This window comes from Coenobita brevimanus, chromosome 71 (genome assembly GCF_032717465.1).
Source record: "Coenobita brevimanus isolate Jiangsu-jjx chromosome 71, ASM3271746v2, whole genome shotgun sequence".
Taxonomy (NCBI): Eukaryota; Metazoa; Arthropoda; class Malacostraca; order Decapoda; family Coenobitidae; genus Coenobita; species Coenobita brevimanus.
In genome coordinates, this window is record NC_137024.1 from 52,730,055 (window position 1) to 52,742,887 (window position 12,833).

The window sequence follows — 12,833 nt, forward strand, 5'->3', positions numbered from 1 at the left end:
TATGTCTATATATATATATATATATATATATATATATATATATATATATATATATATAGGGGCAATTGGACATATATTATAAAATTTCATCGATGTCATGACGCCATATGAAGATGATAAAAACTACTACTAAAACTTGGTAAAATGGTGAAGTGATGATACTAGTGAAAATGTGGCTACTTTGATAAATTAGAGAACTGAGACTCCTGCAATCTTGAGTTATCTATCGGAAGATTTATATAGCGGTATAAAACAACAGATCAAAATTCTTACTAAATCAAGATTGCCAGATATCTCATTCAAAAATGCACGTAGAATCAGTGGCCTATAATCATGAAAATCTAAAAATCAGACCCTTCATGATTTTGCCAAAGAATGGACAACCAAGGCGCTGAAAGGACACTTGCTACCTTCCACAAAGCTACAAACATATAGAAAAATATACTATACAGTATTCATAAGCTAACTTCTTTGCAGACTAATGCCATATTACTCTCAAGTAAGGCAGCACGACAAGGTATGTGCTTCATCTGTGAGAAGCACGGGTCGGGGTGGCACAGCAGAGCGGCGTTTCTGGGTGATGGAGGCTGTTTATCCCCGACGGAAGGTTCGCACGGAGTAAACACTGGAGAGGAGGTACAGGGCACAGTTCACCAGACCGAGAGCCTACAAATCATGGCATAATGTGAAAATCCAGACAACGTATATTTTTAAAATAAAATTTCATTGGATAAAATTATTTTCTACAGAAGCAGTCATATATTGTACGCCTATTACATAATGAAAGCGATAAAAAAAAAGTTACTGAATTTTACGCAATCCATTAAGCAGAACATCCATGACATAGGTGCGATAAGAATACTGATCTCTCATATAAAACAGCTTTCGATGAAGTTACTGAATTTACAGTTGTACATTCAACTCTAAAGCTAAGCAATATAAGAATGAACTGAATTAAATTACACACACACACACACGCACACACACACACACAATGATTTAACTGTATTAATCTAGACCAAAATTATATGCAAGGAAGCTACGGGGTTTGGGTATGGATTTGCCTCCTCTTACAATATTACAGTTCAAGCCAGCAATCCTTGTCAATTATTTTTTTTATATTTATCATGCAAGGAAGAAGAATACAAATCGACAGCATGCGTGATGTAACTTGAACACTCACCCCTGAAAACAGTTTTGAGTTGTATCCTGTTTCCTGTATTTTGTATCCTTCGTTCCTGGCCACCACTTCCCTCAGGAGGTTAATGGAGGAGCATACAAGAAGGTAGCACAATATACCGTGAAACAGGACAACCTAGAGGAGGAAAAACGATACCTGAACCCCATGTCACACCTCCCCCAAACACTCACCCCTACACACCCGCTGATCACCTCGGCTCTCTCCACTGACGCCTTGGAAATATCGTAACTCCTCTTCCCTTACGAATTATTCTGCTCAATACACTTCATTATCCTCTTCTATGTCTCAGCGATTAATTCAGCTCAACACAACATCCTCTTTTGTAATACTGATGCAATCTGTATCGATATCAGAGTGCTTGAATGACGCACAAAAGAGTGTTCAAGGGTAATGTGCTAAATAAACGACAAAGGAAGATATGCTACGAAGCCTTGAGTGTCACTGCAAATTAAACACATTTGCGACTCTCGTCAGTAACAAATATTTTAACTTCCTTCATTACGATGACGTCTTTTTTCCACTCGCCTCCAGACATTCTGTTAAGCTTAAGAGAGACATGTCGAACTGGAGAAGTTTGAAAACATTTCTCCATTACTTGATCGCTCTTTCAAGCAAAAGAAAATCGTGATGTAACCGCGAAAATAATTATAAAATAAACGCTCTCAAGCTCGAGGTTTAATTGCGCCAAGGAAAATTGCGCATTCTAGAAATTTGTATATACTTGCCCGTGTGGCATATTTCTATTCACCAGTGCGAGTTAAGGGTGATCAGCGGCTGTGTAGGATCTACCAAGAATATGAAGCAGCTTTGGTTCTTGGGCACGCTTACGACTGTGGGGCAATTCCTTCGCCCATAATTCCTTCGCATAAAAACAGTGTCATCAGAGTGAAGGGGTTAATATGAGAAGACCAAACAAATTAAATAAAGAGCAATAAGCAACACACGCAAGAACCAAAGTAACTTCAAGCAAAATGCGGTAAAGGATTCGGGCTTCATGTTCTAGTTCTGTTATTATCTTTTGGAGAAGCTTTTTTTGTATTAAGATATGCCATACCCGTGAGAAGAGAGGTCAGAGTAAAGAAGGGTGGGGGGAGAATGCGATGATGAAGAAATAATTATAAGCGACGGTGAATGTGTGATTGAAAAAGACAGTTACGTGTATAAATGAGAGTGAAGGTAGGAATGAGAATTGAGATTTAGGATGTATAAAAAGAGTGGAAAAGTGACACTGGTCATGGAGACATATGTACTGTACATATAAATAAGAGTGAGACTGAGGGCCCGGACACACTTAGCCCCGAACATGCGATCGACAAGACGAAACGAAGCACCGGGTTAGAGCTGCCTCAATATTCGAGTCTGAACGTCGGACGGACCCCTGAGCCTTGTTTCCTGAACCTCCTACATTATTACAATATTAGCAAAAATACAAGAGTCAAGTTTCATGGATAAAATGAGAGAGAAAGCGATGAGTGTGAAGAGTGTGAATGTGAGGGTAAGAAAGTATACGTAATGGAGAGGGTGTGACCTAGATCAAGAGAGAGAACTGTAAGAGGAATGGTGTTAGGGTGATGATGAGGGCAATGGTGTAAGCATAAGTGTGAGGTGGGAGGGCGAGGGAGTGAGTGTTAGAACGAGTGAGAGTGAGGGAGTGAGTGTAATGGGCAGGGGTAGTGTACAGGCGTGGGGATGAGCGTAAGGGAAAGGGTGTGAAAGGAGGCCACAGGTGTGTGTGTGTGTAAGGGAGAGGGTGTGAATATAAGGGAAAGGGTGTGAATATAAGAGAAAGGGTGTGAATACACAGGTTAAAGTGGGCGTGTGAAGAGTTAGGTGGACCCTGACAACAAACAGAACATGATTGTGAATCCTGCAGCACGCCGCCACATTCCCCTACTTACACTGGCGGCAGTTTTGGCCACGTGATAGTTGTCCCTGTAGTACTTATCGCTGGTGAGGTGAATGAGAAGGTAAAGCCCACTGGCGAAGTAAAGCATACATGCCACTATGTGATACATCGTCTCCTGCATGGCCACAACACGGGGTCAAGGGGAAGAACATTGATTAATACAACTACCAGCACTTAGCATGATGGCAGTAAATTACTCATCAGCATACACGTTTCTCGTGTAACAAAGGGGTGGGGATATATCTTCAATATGATTCTTATATATCTTTTGGGATATGAGTCAGAGGAGAAATGAAGCCCTAGGTACAATACAATATCCCATTCTTGTGTCGTTGGAGCTACGAATCAGTTTGCAATACAAATGTCGGGCAATGAGGATGATATAATATTCCTGTGCCATTACAAAAATAGGCTTCAAGTCCACTACAGTCCCTTAAGTTTATTTTACCAACACACGAAGGACTACGTGAGGTGCACTGTAAAAAATATCTTGTCATTTCTGCATATCATATTCTCATATACTATCAGCAAGTGAATACAATGAAATTACGAAATATATGCAACAGTGTTAAATAATTCAGGTGATCCGTTATAACAAACATGGTGACATAATTATACTCATCTCCAGTCGCCGTACTTCATTTACAGTTTAACAAACAGGCCTTCAAGGGGAAAGAAACGACCTTCCAAGGGGACAAAAGCAAATTACTTCTCAGGGGAATAATGTAGTTCTCATAGGGCAAAAAATAGCTCTGAAAGGGAAACAAATTATTGATGGGAACAAATATTCTTCACGCGGACTAATTATTCTCAAAGAAGAACAAATGTGCTCTAAAGGGGAAACAATTAAACTCTCAAAGGGGACACATATTCTTAACAGGGGAACACATACTCTCAAAGGGGACACATATTCTTAACAGGGGAACACATACTCTCAAAGGGGACACATATTCTTAACAGGAGAATACATACTCTCAAAGGGAAACATATGCTCTCAAAAGGGGGACACGCACTTGCAAAAGGGAACATAAACTCTCTAAGGAGGACATAATACTCTCAAAGGGGTACACATTCCCAAAGGGGTACATATACTCTAAAAGGGGTACATATACTCTCAAAGGGGTACATATACTCTCAAAAGGGCACACATACTCTCAAAGGGGTACATATACTCTCAAAGGATACACATACTCTCAAAGGGGTACATATACCGGTACTCTTAAATGGGTACATACTGTATACCGGTACACTCAAAGGGGTACACATACTCTCAAAGGGGTGCAAATACTCTCAAAGGGGTATATATATTCTCAAAGGGGACACAGGCCTACTCTCAAAGGGGAACACATACTCTCTAAGGAGGAACACACATTCTCAAAGGGGAACATATGCTAAGAGGAAAAACATATTCTCAAAGGGGGAACACATATTCTCAAAGGGGGAACACATACTCTCAAAGGGGGAACACATACTCTCTAAGGAAGAACACATATTCTCAAAGAGGGAACACAGTCTCAAAGGAGGAACATATATTCTCAAAGGGGTTATCCACTTCATTCCAATAATGCGTTTTTTACGTTATTCTTGCTACCTTCAAGCAGTTATATTCAGCTTAGGGAAAGAAATCTGGTTGTGAGGGGGTTAAGGGGGAATACTTCAATCCCCGTTACTACAAACGGTTTCAACATAGTCTGAACAAAATCGCCTGGAAGTAGCAAGATCAAGATAGAAATACATCATAGAATCGTATGAAGGTAGCAAGATTAAAAAAAAAAAATCATCAGATTCAAGAGGTTACTACGACTTACAAAGAGGGTTTTGGGGATGATGGAGGCGGTGGCGATGGAGCAGATCGATGAGAAGAGCAGGAGGCTGGTGGTGATGAGGCAGGCCGTGGCTATAAGAAGGAAGAATATCTCGGGCACGAGGTTGGTGCGGCTGCTCCACGTGATGTAGTGGCCTATGATGCCCACGGCCACGCAACCCAGCAACTGAAAGCAGAATGGAACGGGTCAGTAATGGAAAGGGGTAATGGGAGAAAGAACCCCAACAACTGAAGCAGAGTGGAAGGGGTTAGTAAAGGAACGGGGCAATGAGAGAATGAACCACAGCAACTGAAAGCAGAATGGAACAGGTTAGTAAAGAAACGGGGCAATGGAAGAAACAGCCATACAATGGCGTAGTCGGGGAACGATGGGAAGGGAGGACGAGAAAGATGGACAATGGAACTGTAAGGAAATGGGACAAGTGAACGGGAGACTGGAACCGTTAGGGAATATGGAATGGGGAGAACAGGGCTGGACAATGGAACAGCATGGGAACGAAGAAACAAGATCGTGAGAGAACGAGAAATAGGACGGTCATGTGATAAAATGGCATATGATACCCAGGACCAAGCATCCCAGCGGCTGAGCACAGACTGGAGCAGCTCAGCAGGGGAACAGGAGAAAGAAATGGTCAGGGAATGGGGGAAGGGAGATCGGGGCAGCTGGGGCAGGAACGTGAGGGTATGAGGAACGCAATACTCAGGGAACAAGGAGAGGAGGGAACAGGGCAGAATGACGGAAGGGAATGAGACAATAAAGGAACTGGAGATAAGGTTAGTTAGGGAACTAGGAAATGGCTGATCGGGATAGTCTGACCATGTGATATTGGCAATACGATACCGTAAGGGAACAAAGGAATTTATCAGTCACAGAAATAAGAAATTGTATAGTCAAGGAACGGAGGAATGGGGGACAGTCACAATGGGATAGGCAACGAATTGGATAGAGAGAGAATGGTACAGTTAGAGACTGGAATAGAAAGCGAATGGGATAGGAAGGGAATGAGATAAGTAATGACTGGGATAAACAAGGACTATGTTAAACAAACTGGGACAGACAGGGATTAAAACAGACAGGGAATGGGATAGGCAGAGGTTGAGATAAAGAGCGAATGGGATAAATAGTGACTAGATAAAACAGGGAGTACGACTGACGGGGAGTGGGATAACTAGGTAATGGGATAGGCAGGGAACGAACAGACAGGGACTGGGATTGGAAGGGAAAAGGGATAGGCAAGGAACAATGTATGGTACGGAACGGAATAGACAGAGAAATGAGTAGTCAAAGAATGACACATGCAAGAACAAGAAAATACATACTGAAGGAGCGGGGGTATTGGAACAGCAAAGGAATGCAATAAGAAACAGCAGGAATGAGACAGTCAAAGAACGAGGCACTCATGGAACGAGGCAGTGAAGGAATGGCGGAACAGCACCGCGCAGGAATGGTGAGATCATAGAGTAAAAGGATACGATAGTGGTGGAACGGAGCAATGAAAGAATGAAAGGACGAGGCAGTGAAGGAACGGGACAGAAGGAACAAAAGGGGCGAAAGAATGGGACAGTGAAGGAATGAAGGAGTGAGGCAGTGAAGGAATGAAGAAATGAGACATTGAAGAAATAAAATCCTGAAGGACTGGAGGCACTGAACAGTGAAAGAACGGGACAATGAGACAATTTTATTAAAGTTAAGAAAGGTTCTTGTAATGAAGGGCAAACAGTTTATCAGTAGTTAAAGCAGCTTAGCTAGGCGACACAAACACGTGAAAGAAAAATACAAAGAGAAGCGGTTGAAACTGAAACTCTGCTAAAAAAAAAAAAAAGTGATTTGTGCAATGATAGGTACAGATGAGGTCAAAAACCCCTTTAAAAGTCTGGGGTTTTGGTCTCTTAATCCTTTTACTTCGAGGGGTCTTTCTTGTACTCAGTATAATTGTCTGGCGGTGGCAATGATGTCTTCAATTTGTCTGGATAAATGAACACTGTCTAACCATTCCACTGCAGAAGGATTTTCTTAACGTAATTAAAAGTGTCTGACAGCAGTGGGAAGAAAACTGAAGTACATGATTTCTTCAGAATTTTAATAAGTTTCGAGAAAGTAAAGGAACTTTTGACCATAGTTGTACGCAATGATTAGAACATTTACATAAGAATACTAAGTAAACATGAAACGTGCATCCTCTGCGTAAGTCTCCGTCTTGCCACATTGGTATTTATTATGGTTTTTAGGGCCGTATTTCTAGTCGCTTTGAAGATTTCGTGGGGCCTCTTCCTCGACGATTTATTTTTCTATTAATTTTTTTTATCCTCTTGTGCGTCACAGTAGCAAACCACGTCAATTCTAGAAACATATAAAAGAGAAACATCAAAGTGTAACAAGCATTATCAATCCACAAGAAAAAAGGTGCTTCGAAGTCTCATATGCCACTCAGAAACCGACCCTGATATCCAACTTACGATCTGGAATATTTTGAGGATGCCCGGGAAGGTCTTGAGGTAGCCAACGTTGATGAGGAAGGCCGAGGTGGTGGTGGTGGTTACCATCCTGTGCACGGTGACTTGGGTCGACATCTTAGCTCAATACCTGTAACAAAACACAGGTCACGGAGTTAAGAGATGTAGAAGACACAAGTTACTGATATTACGCATGACTCACCTGTCTCACACCTCAAGTCATGGAGTTATTAGAGGTAAAAGACATATAAGCCATAAATATTGCATACACATGAGGATGACAAAGAAGAAAAGGGACAAAGCAGAAGCTTGATGGCAGAAACTGGTGAGGTGAAATGTGTTAGGGACGATAAAAATAAATAAGTATATGGCAAAAGACATGTGAATTATATGTATGCCAGTGACTGTTCACACACACAGAAAAAAAAAAATCACAAAAACAGAACCTTTCTGATCAAGGAAACTGGTGAGATGAAATGTGGGTTACGGGTAGCAAAAAGTGCTTGACTGGGGGTGGCGCAAACCAGGAGGGGCCGATGGTGAAGGAAACTTGGCTGCTCTCCGAACTACCCCTGGCAGTCGGCCCAGGGCGGAGTCGAAGGGGCGTTTATAAACACAGTATTTGCATTATAAACTTTCCTCGCATCTACACACTCCTCTGCAGCAACGAGCACCTTCACTTTATCGTTGATTTCACATCTGCTTAGTATACAGATGTGCGAAGGAACAAAATCAAATAACTCATGTATACGTATTCAACATAATTTTACGATTTTTTACTTCAAAATATGTTGCAGTAAATCCCTTACGCCAGAGATGAAAATTTAAACACCCTTTGGATTTTGTAGACACCTCTGCTATAATGCTGATGACAAGACTAACCTCTCGGCGCAGCACCACAGCAATGACTACATTTCAACTTGTCACGGTGAAGTCAGTCGGAAAAGGACTCAGATCTACGACTGACTCAGTACTGGTCTTGCTTCCTCACCATGAACACTGTACGCAAGCACTTTCACAGATTTGGTTCAAGCCCTTTAATTACGTCCCTAAATACAGAAGAGGTCCTCAATATCAGGTTCATGGTCAGAACTAATCTCACAGCAGGAACTAACCTCAAGATCTCACGGCCGGTACTGATCTCACGGTCGAAACTAATCTCATGATCGGAACCAAGCTCTGACTAATAGACCACCAAGTAAAGAGGTTTAGGGAAAATTTTACATACCTTTACCACCAAGTAAAGAGGTTTAGGGAAAATTTTACATACCTGAGACCACTAAGTAATGAAGTTTAGGAAAATTTTTACATGCGGATACTTGCTTTTATTTCCACCTTTCAAAGGAATTTGGAAGAGATGAAGTTTTCTGTCAGCTAAAATTTCATACACTTTAACTACAGTGTAACAAAAATATAACAATGAAGCTGGATTTTTTTATTTTATTTGTCTGCCTAGTATTGTGCAGTGGTAATAGTAAGATATTCTTCGTACAACTTACGACTAGCTTTAAAAACTTCAAGAACAGGTAAGTACAGCTGACCAGATTTCTTATAAATCTAATTCGTACAACTGGAAGTCAAAGTTTGATCCCAGTCTCAATGGAGTGGACAGCATTTTGAAATCCTATAGTAACTTATTAGCCCTAGAATATCTAGGGACAGAGACTTGGGTGGAGGGAAGGGGAGGAGAGAAAACGGAGGAGGAAGCGTGATAAAATAATGATAATAGAAGCTGCAGATCACATGAGAATAACAAGTATGGTGCGTATGGGAAGGAAAGAAACAGTGGAAGAGAAATCATAAGGGACCTCACGTCTGACGCGAGTAACTGCCTTTGCCGAAAGTTGCATAGGAAAGGAATGTTCGTGTTCATGTTATTAATACTTTGACATAAATTTGCTCCTCCTTTACATTTTTATAGTTTCGAATGTAACTGCTCTAGTCATGCTTATAATTACTGCATGTATTTCCCTACAGGTCCATCCACACATTGATAACGCAGTTTGTACAATAAAATCTACATGTACTGTATCACAAACACGATTAATAAGTAAGGTCCAGTAATTCAATATCGCACACAAACAAGGTAGACTATAATGAAATGAGCATATGAAACGCATGCATAGTGAAAGGCTGACAGAATGGATGCAACATGTTAGTAAAGAAGTAAAGAAGTTAATAAGTTTCAATTCACATGACCAGAAATTTTTTGAAATACAGCGATGTTATTCGGACTTGTTGTATTCAGCCAATAATCACCAACCTGTCAAGTGCATCTTCACCTCGATTAAAAAAAAAAAAAAAATAGTATAATGGGACAGTAAGGGAGGGATGGTCGAGAACGAGATGGAAGAAGGGAATGGAGGAATGTATGGGGAAAGAGACTTGAAAGTGGTGAGAGGGAGTGGTATGGAGTGATGCTGAGGTTTAAAGTTCTTCGTAGTCACACTGTATTAACTCTACGTTTGATTTAGACTTCTGGCAATACACACATTACGTGCTCTGTGTTAGGTAAATGGTGTATCCCGTGAGTGAGATACAGGAAGAGGAGCAGATAATGCACCTGATCTCACCCCTCAAGCTGCGGTACAAACCTTCACTTTCCCTCATTATCATCCCCACACCATCAGTCATATTCGTGTGACTAGGCGGACGCTGAAACACCAGAGACAAGGTTACACAAATCTAATTTTCAGTTACTTGGATAATGATGTGAGTCATGGAACTCACTACAATCTACTAGACTAGCTATGTAAAGGAAATGGGTCGTCTAAACTTATTATTTAGTGTAATGAGGCGTGAATTATATTGCTAAAATCCCGAGACCGCACCCATCTGCCGTATCAGCACAAGATCCCCATCGTAGGCGGCAAAGAAGCTTATTTGTTTTTTAGTCGTGCAAGATAACCCGCTTCGTCCACAAGTAGGTTTTATCGCCCCCCCCCCCCCCCGCGTTGCCATGACAACGATGCGTCACCACTATTCCTGCCGCGCCCACTTGTATCTCGTCACTCAACCCCACACCCCAAAGCGCACTCCCCTCCCAGAACCCAAGCGCTTGCGTGTTGCATGTGTTTTGTTGCTTTGGCATTAAGTAAACAACAAAATGCTTAGTATAAGTTATCGCATGATAAACGGCGATAACTGCATGTAAACTGAACTTAAACGCAGAGGAAGTAGTGCAACAAAAACTAGCTTAACTTGCGAAGTAATACTATGACTGTCTTGCTCATGTGTCACTCCAACTTGTACAACCGCAAAGTAACCGTTCTGCATGTTCTTTGGGAAGGGATGCACTATAAAGAAACAGTATGGATCACAGTGAAACTTTAACTCGTCCTTGCCTGCGGCTGGCCAGACCTGGCAGTGTTGACAATGCTAGCCAGTACGGCCACTCTGCTGTCACTCCAGCTGTGCGACAGAGACAGATTAGGGAATACTGTCACCAGCTGCTCTCCTTAGCCAGTTTGTGTGTGAGAGTGAGGTAGGAATACGGGTGTGGGGAGGGGAAGGGTGAGAGGAAACAGGTGTGGGGGAGCGGTGGAGTGGCCTAGCCCTGTGGCGGCACTCCACTGGCGGGCGTTGCCTCCAGATGACACTATTTTTCCTCACAGCTCACTTGAATACCGCGTAACCTGCGGTTTGACGTGGTCATGGAGTAGGATGGCCACCTCACACGGCCTTAGCAATAATAAAAAGCATAAGCACTCACCGGGGTGGCCTCAAACACCAGTAAAATGGCAGAGTGGCGGCAAGGAGATGGCGGTGGCCTGGCGGGCTGGACGACGCTCACTGACTGTGGCTCTTGTTGCCCCACACCGCCCCACACCCCGCCCACTCACGCCCTCGCACCCGCCTATAGCCCCTCGCACCCGCCTAATCCCCAACACCCATCCACCTACATATCCTACACCCACCTACACAGTCTGCACCTCACACACGCCAGATCACATCCACCCTCACACCACCACACACCACACACGCCCACATCCATCCTCATATCACCACATATCCCCACATACTCTACGGTCCCACGCATCCCACACCTCCCACGTCTGTTTCCTTACTCTGGATCGCATATTTCACACACCCTTCCTACATTCTCTGTCCACATCCCTCACCGCTCTCTCTCTCTCTCTCTCTCTCTGTCGCCTTCCAACGCTTAGGCTCCTCCTAACACATCCCTCTCATAACTTTCTTCTCACTCTCGACCTCATATCTCCCTCCCCGCACCTGTTTTTACTCCCTCCTAAATCCCCCCCCTGTCTGGCTTACACCTGTACCATATCTCTTAGTTCCACACCTGCCTGTCAACCACAACTACCAACACCATCACTTCACCTAAATACACTAAGCCACACAGTACATCACACCACATGACTGTACACAACACTACACTACACTCATTACACTACACAACACCTGTATTCCACTTCACAGAACACCAAACCACACCACACTGACGTACGCTACACTAAATTACACTTCACTACGCTAGGCCACACTACGCTGCCATTCATATACACCTATACCACATCACACCACACTACACTACACCACACCTGTTACCCACTACCTCTCACTCACGCCCCCTGCCACCAAGATTTTTTACGTGACCGCGACAGCTTTGCCCTGATACCGAAAATGCCCGTAAGACAACTTCTATATCAATGCGCTCAAACTGACAATATTATCCAGTTGCTGATTCCTCACTCCATCTTTAAGTAGCAAAATGGGTCAGGGTGGTGGTGGTGGTGGTGGTGGTGGTGGTGGTGGTGGTGATGATGATGATGATGATGATGATGATGATGATGATGATGATGATGATGGTGAGCTCTTTAACTGCCGTGGTAGGATTTCTCTTCATTAAACCCCTTCGGTATTTGCCTGAATAAAATATCCAATTGCATCCATAGCAGCGACTAGACTTGTAAGAGCAGTCTTTAATCCTCTGACTCACATAATTTCTCTCAACTGAACTAAATTGTCTGATATTAACCTGAAAAAAAAAAGTTCATTTATATTTGCACAACGATTTTTCCACTGCAGGTGACTTTGCTCCTAACTTGACGAAGTGGTTGACATTAATGATGGGTCGTGTGTGTGTGTGTGTGTGTGTGTAAGAGAGAGAGAGAGAGAGTTTAAACTCTTAGTGCTCAATACTCAAAAAACAATAAGACCAACAGCTTTATGTCATTAATAAAGGGATAAATGAACCTTAACTTCACGCAACGTAATGGCGGTGCAGTGCAGGGGAGGACAGAGGGCTGACTCAGCGCAGCAAGACCGCAGCTGAGGTCATGGCCTACTTTACTGCCACAACAACATCCCCTTTCCCGTTCACCTTCACCTCTGCTTCAGTCTCTCCACCACCTCGCACGACCTCACCATCGATTGTTTTAACAGTCAGGCTCGTAAAATGTAATAGCACGGGCAATTAACCCTTT

The 12,833-nt window shown here is 42.8% G+C and overlaps 2 protein-coding genes across 2 annotated transcripts in view; one reads left to right on the plus strand and one right to left on the minus strand.

Annotated features, from left to right (window-relative positions):
- LOC145406608 (uncharacterized) lies at nucleotides 1–11,186 on the minus strand. Its single transcript, XM_080277684.1, has 6 exons — nucleotides 11,099–11,186; nucleotides 7,390–7,516; nucleotides 4,916–5,098; nucleotides 3,100–3,222; nucleotides 1,184–1,315; nucleotides 1–666 (listed from the first exon to the last, which is right to left on the minus strand). Exons 2-6 carry the CDS (start codon nucleotides 7,501–7,503, stop codon nucleotides 592–594), a joined length of 627 nt encoding a protein of 208 aa, XP_080133810.1. The 5' UTR covers nucleotides 7,504–7,516; nucleotides 11,099–11,186; the 3' UTR covers nucleotides 1–591.
- The window catches only part of GC (gamma-glutamyl carboxylase), a 55,030-nt gene continuing 53,342 nt past the window's right edge, over nucleotides 11,146–12,833 (plus strand). The window contains exons 1-2 of the mRNA XM_080277874.1: nucleotides 11,146–11,310; nucleotides 11,827–12,036. Of these exons, the coding sequence (XP_080134000.1) occupies nucleotides 11,146–11,310; nucleotides 11,827–12,036 (375 nt within the window). The remainder of the gene's footprint in view (nucleotides 11,311–11,826; nucleotides 12,037–12,833) is intronic.

Excerpts from the sequence above, each read along its gene's own strand:
- LOC145406608 (XM_080277684.1), bottom strand. The coding sequence starts at position 7,503 with ATGTCGACCCAAGTCACCGTGCACAGGATGGTAACCACCACCACCACC. Across the intron at positions 5,099-7,389 it reads TCCTCAAAATATTCCAGATC|TTGCTGGGTTGCGTGGCCGT; the intron begins GTAAGTTGGATA and ends TTCTGCTTTCAG. Across the intron at positions 1,316-3,099 it reads TGGCCAAAACTGCCGCCAGT|GTTGTCCTGTTTCACGGTAT; the intron begins GTAAGTAGGGGA and ends TTCCTCCTCTAG.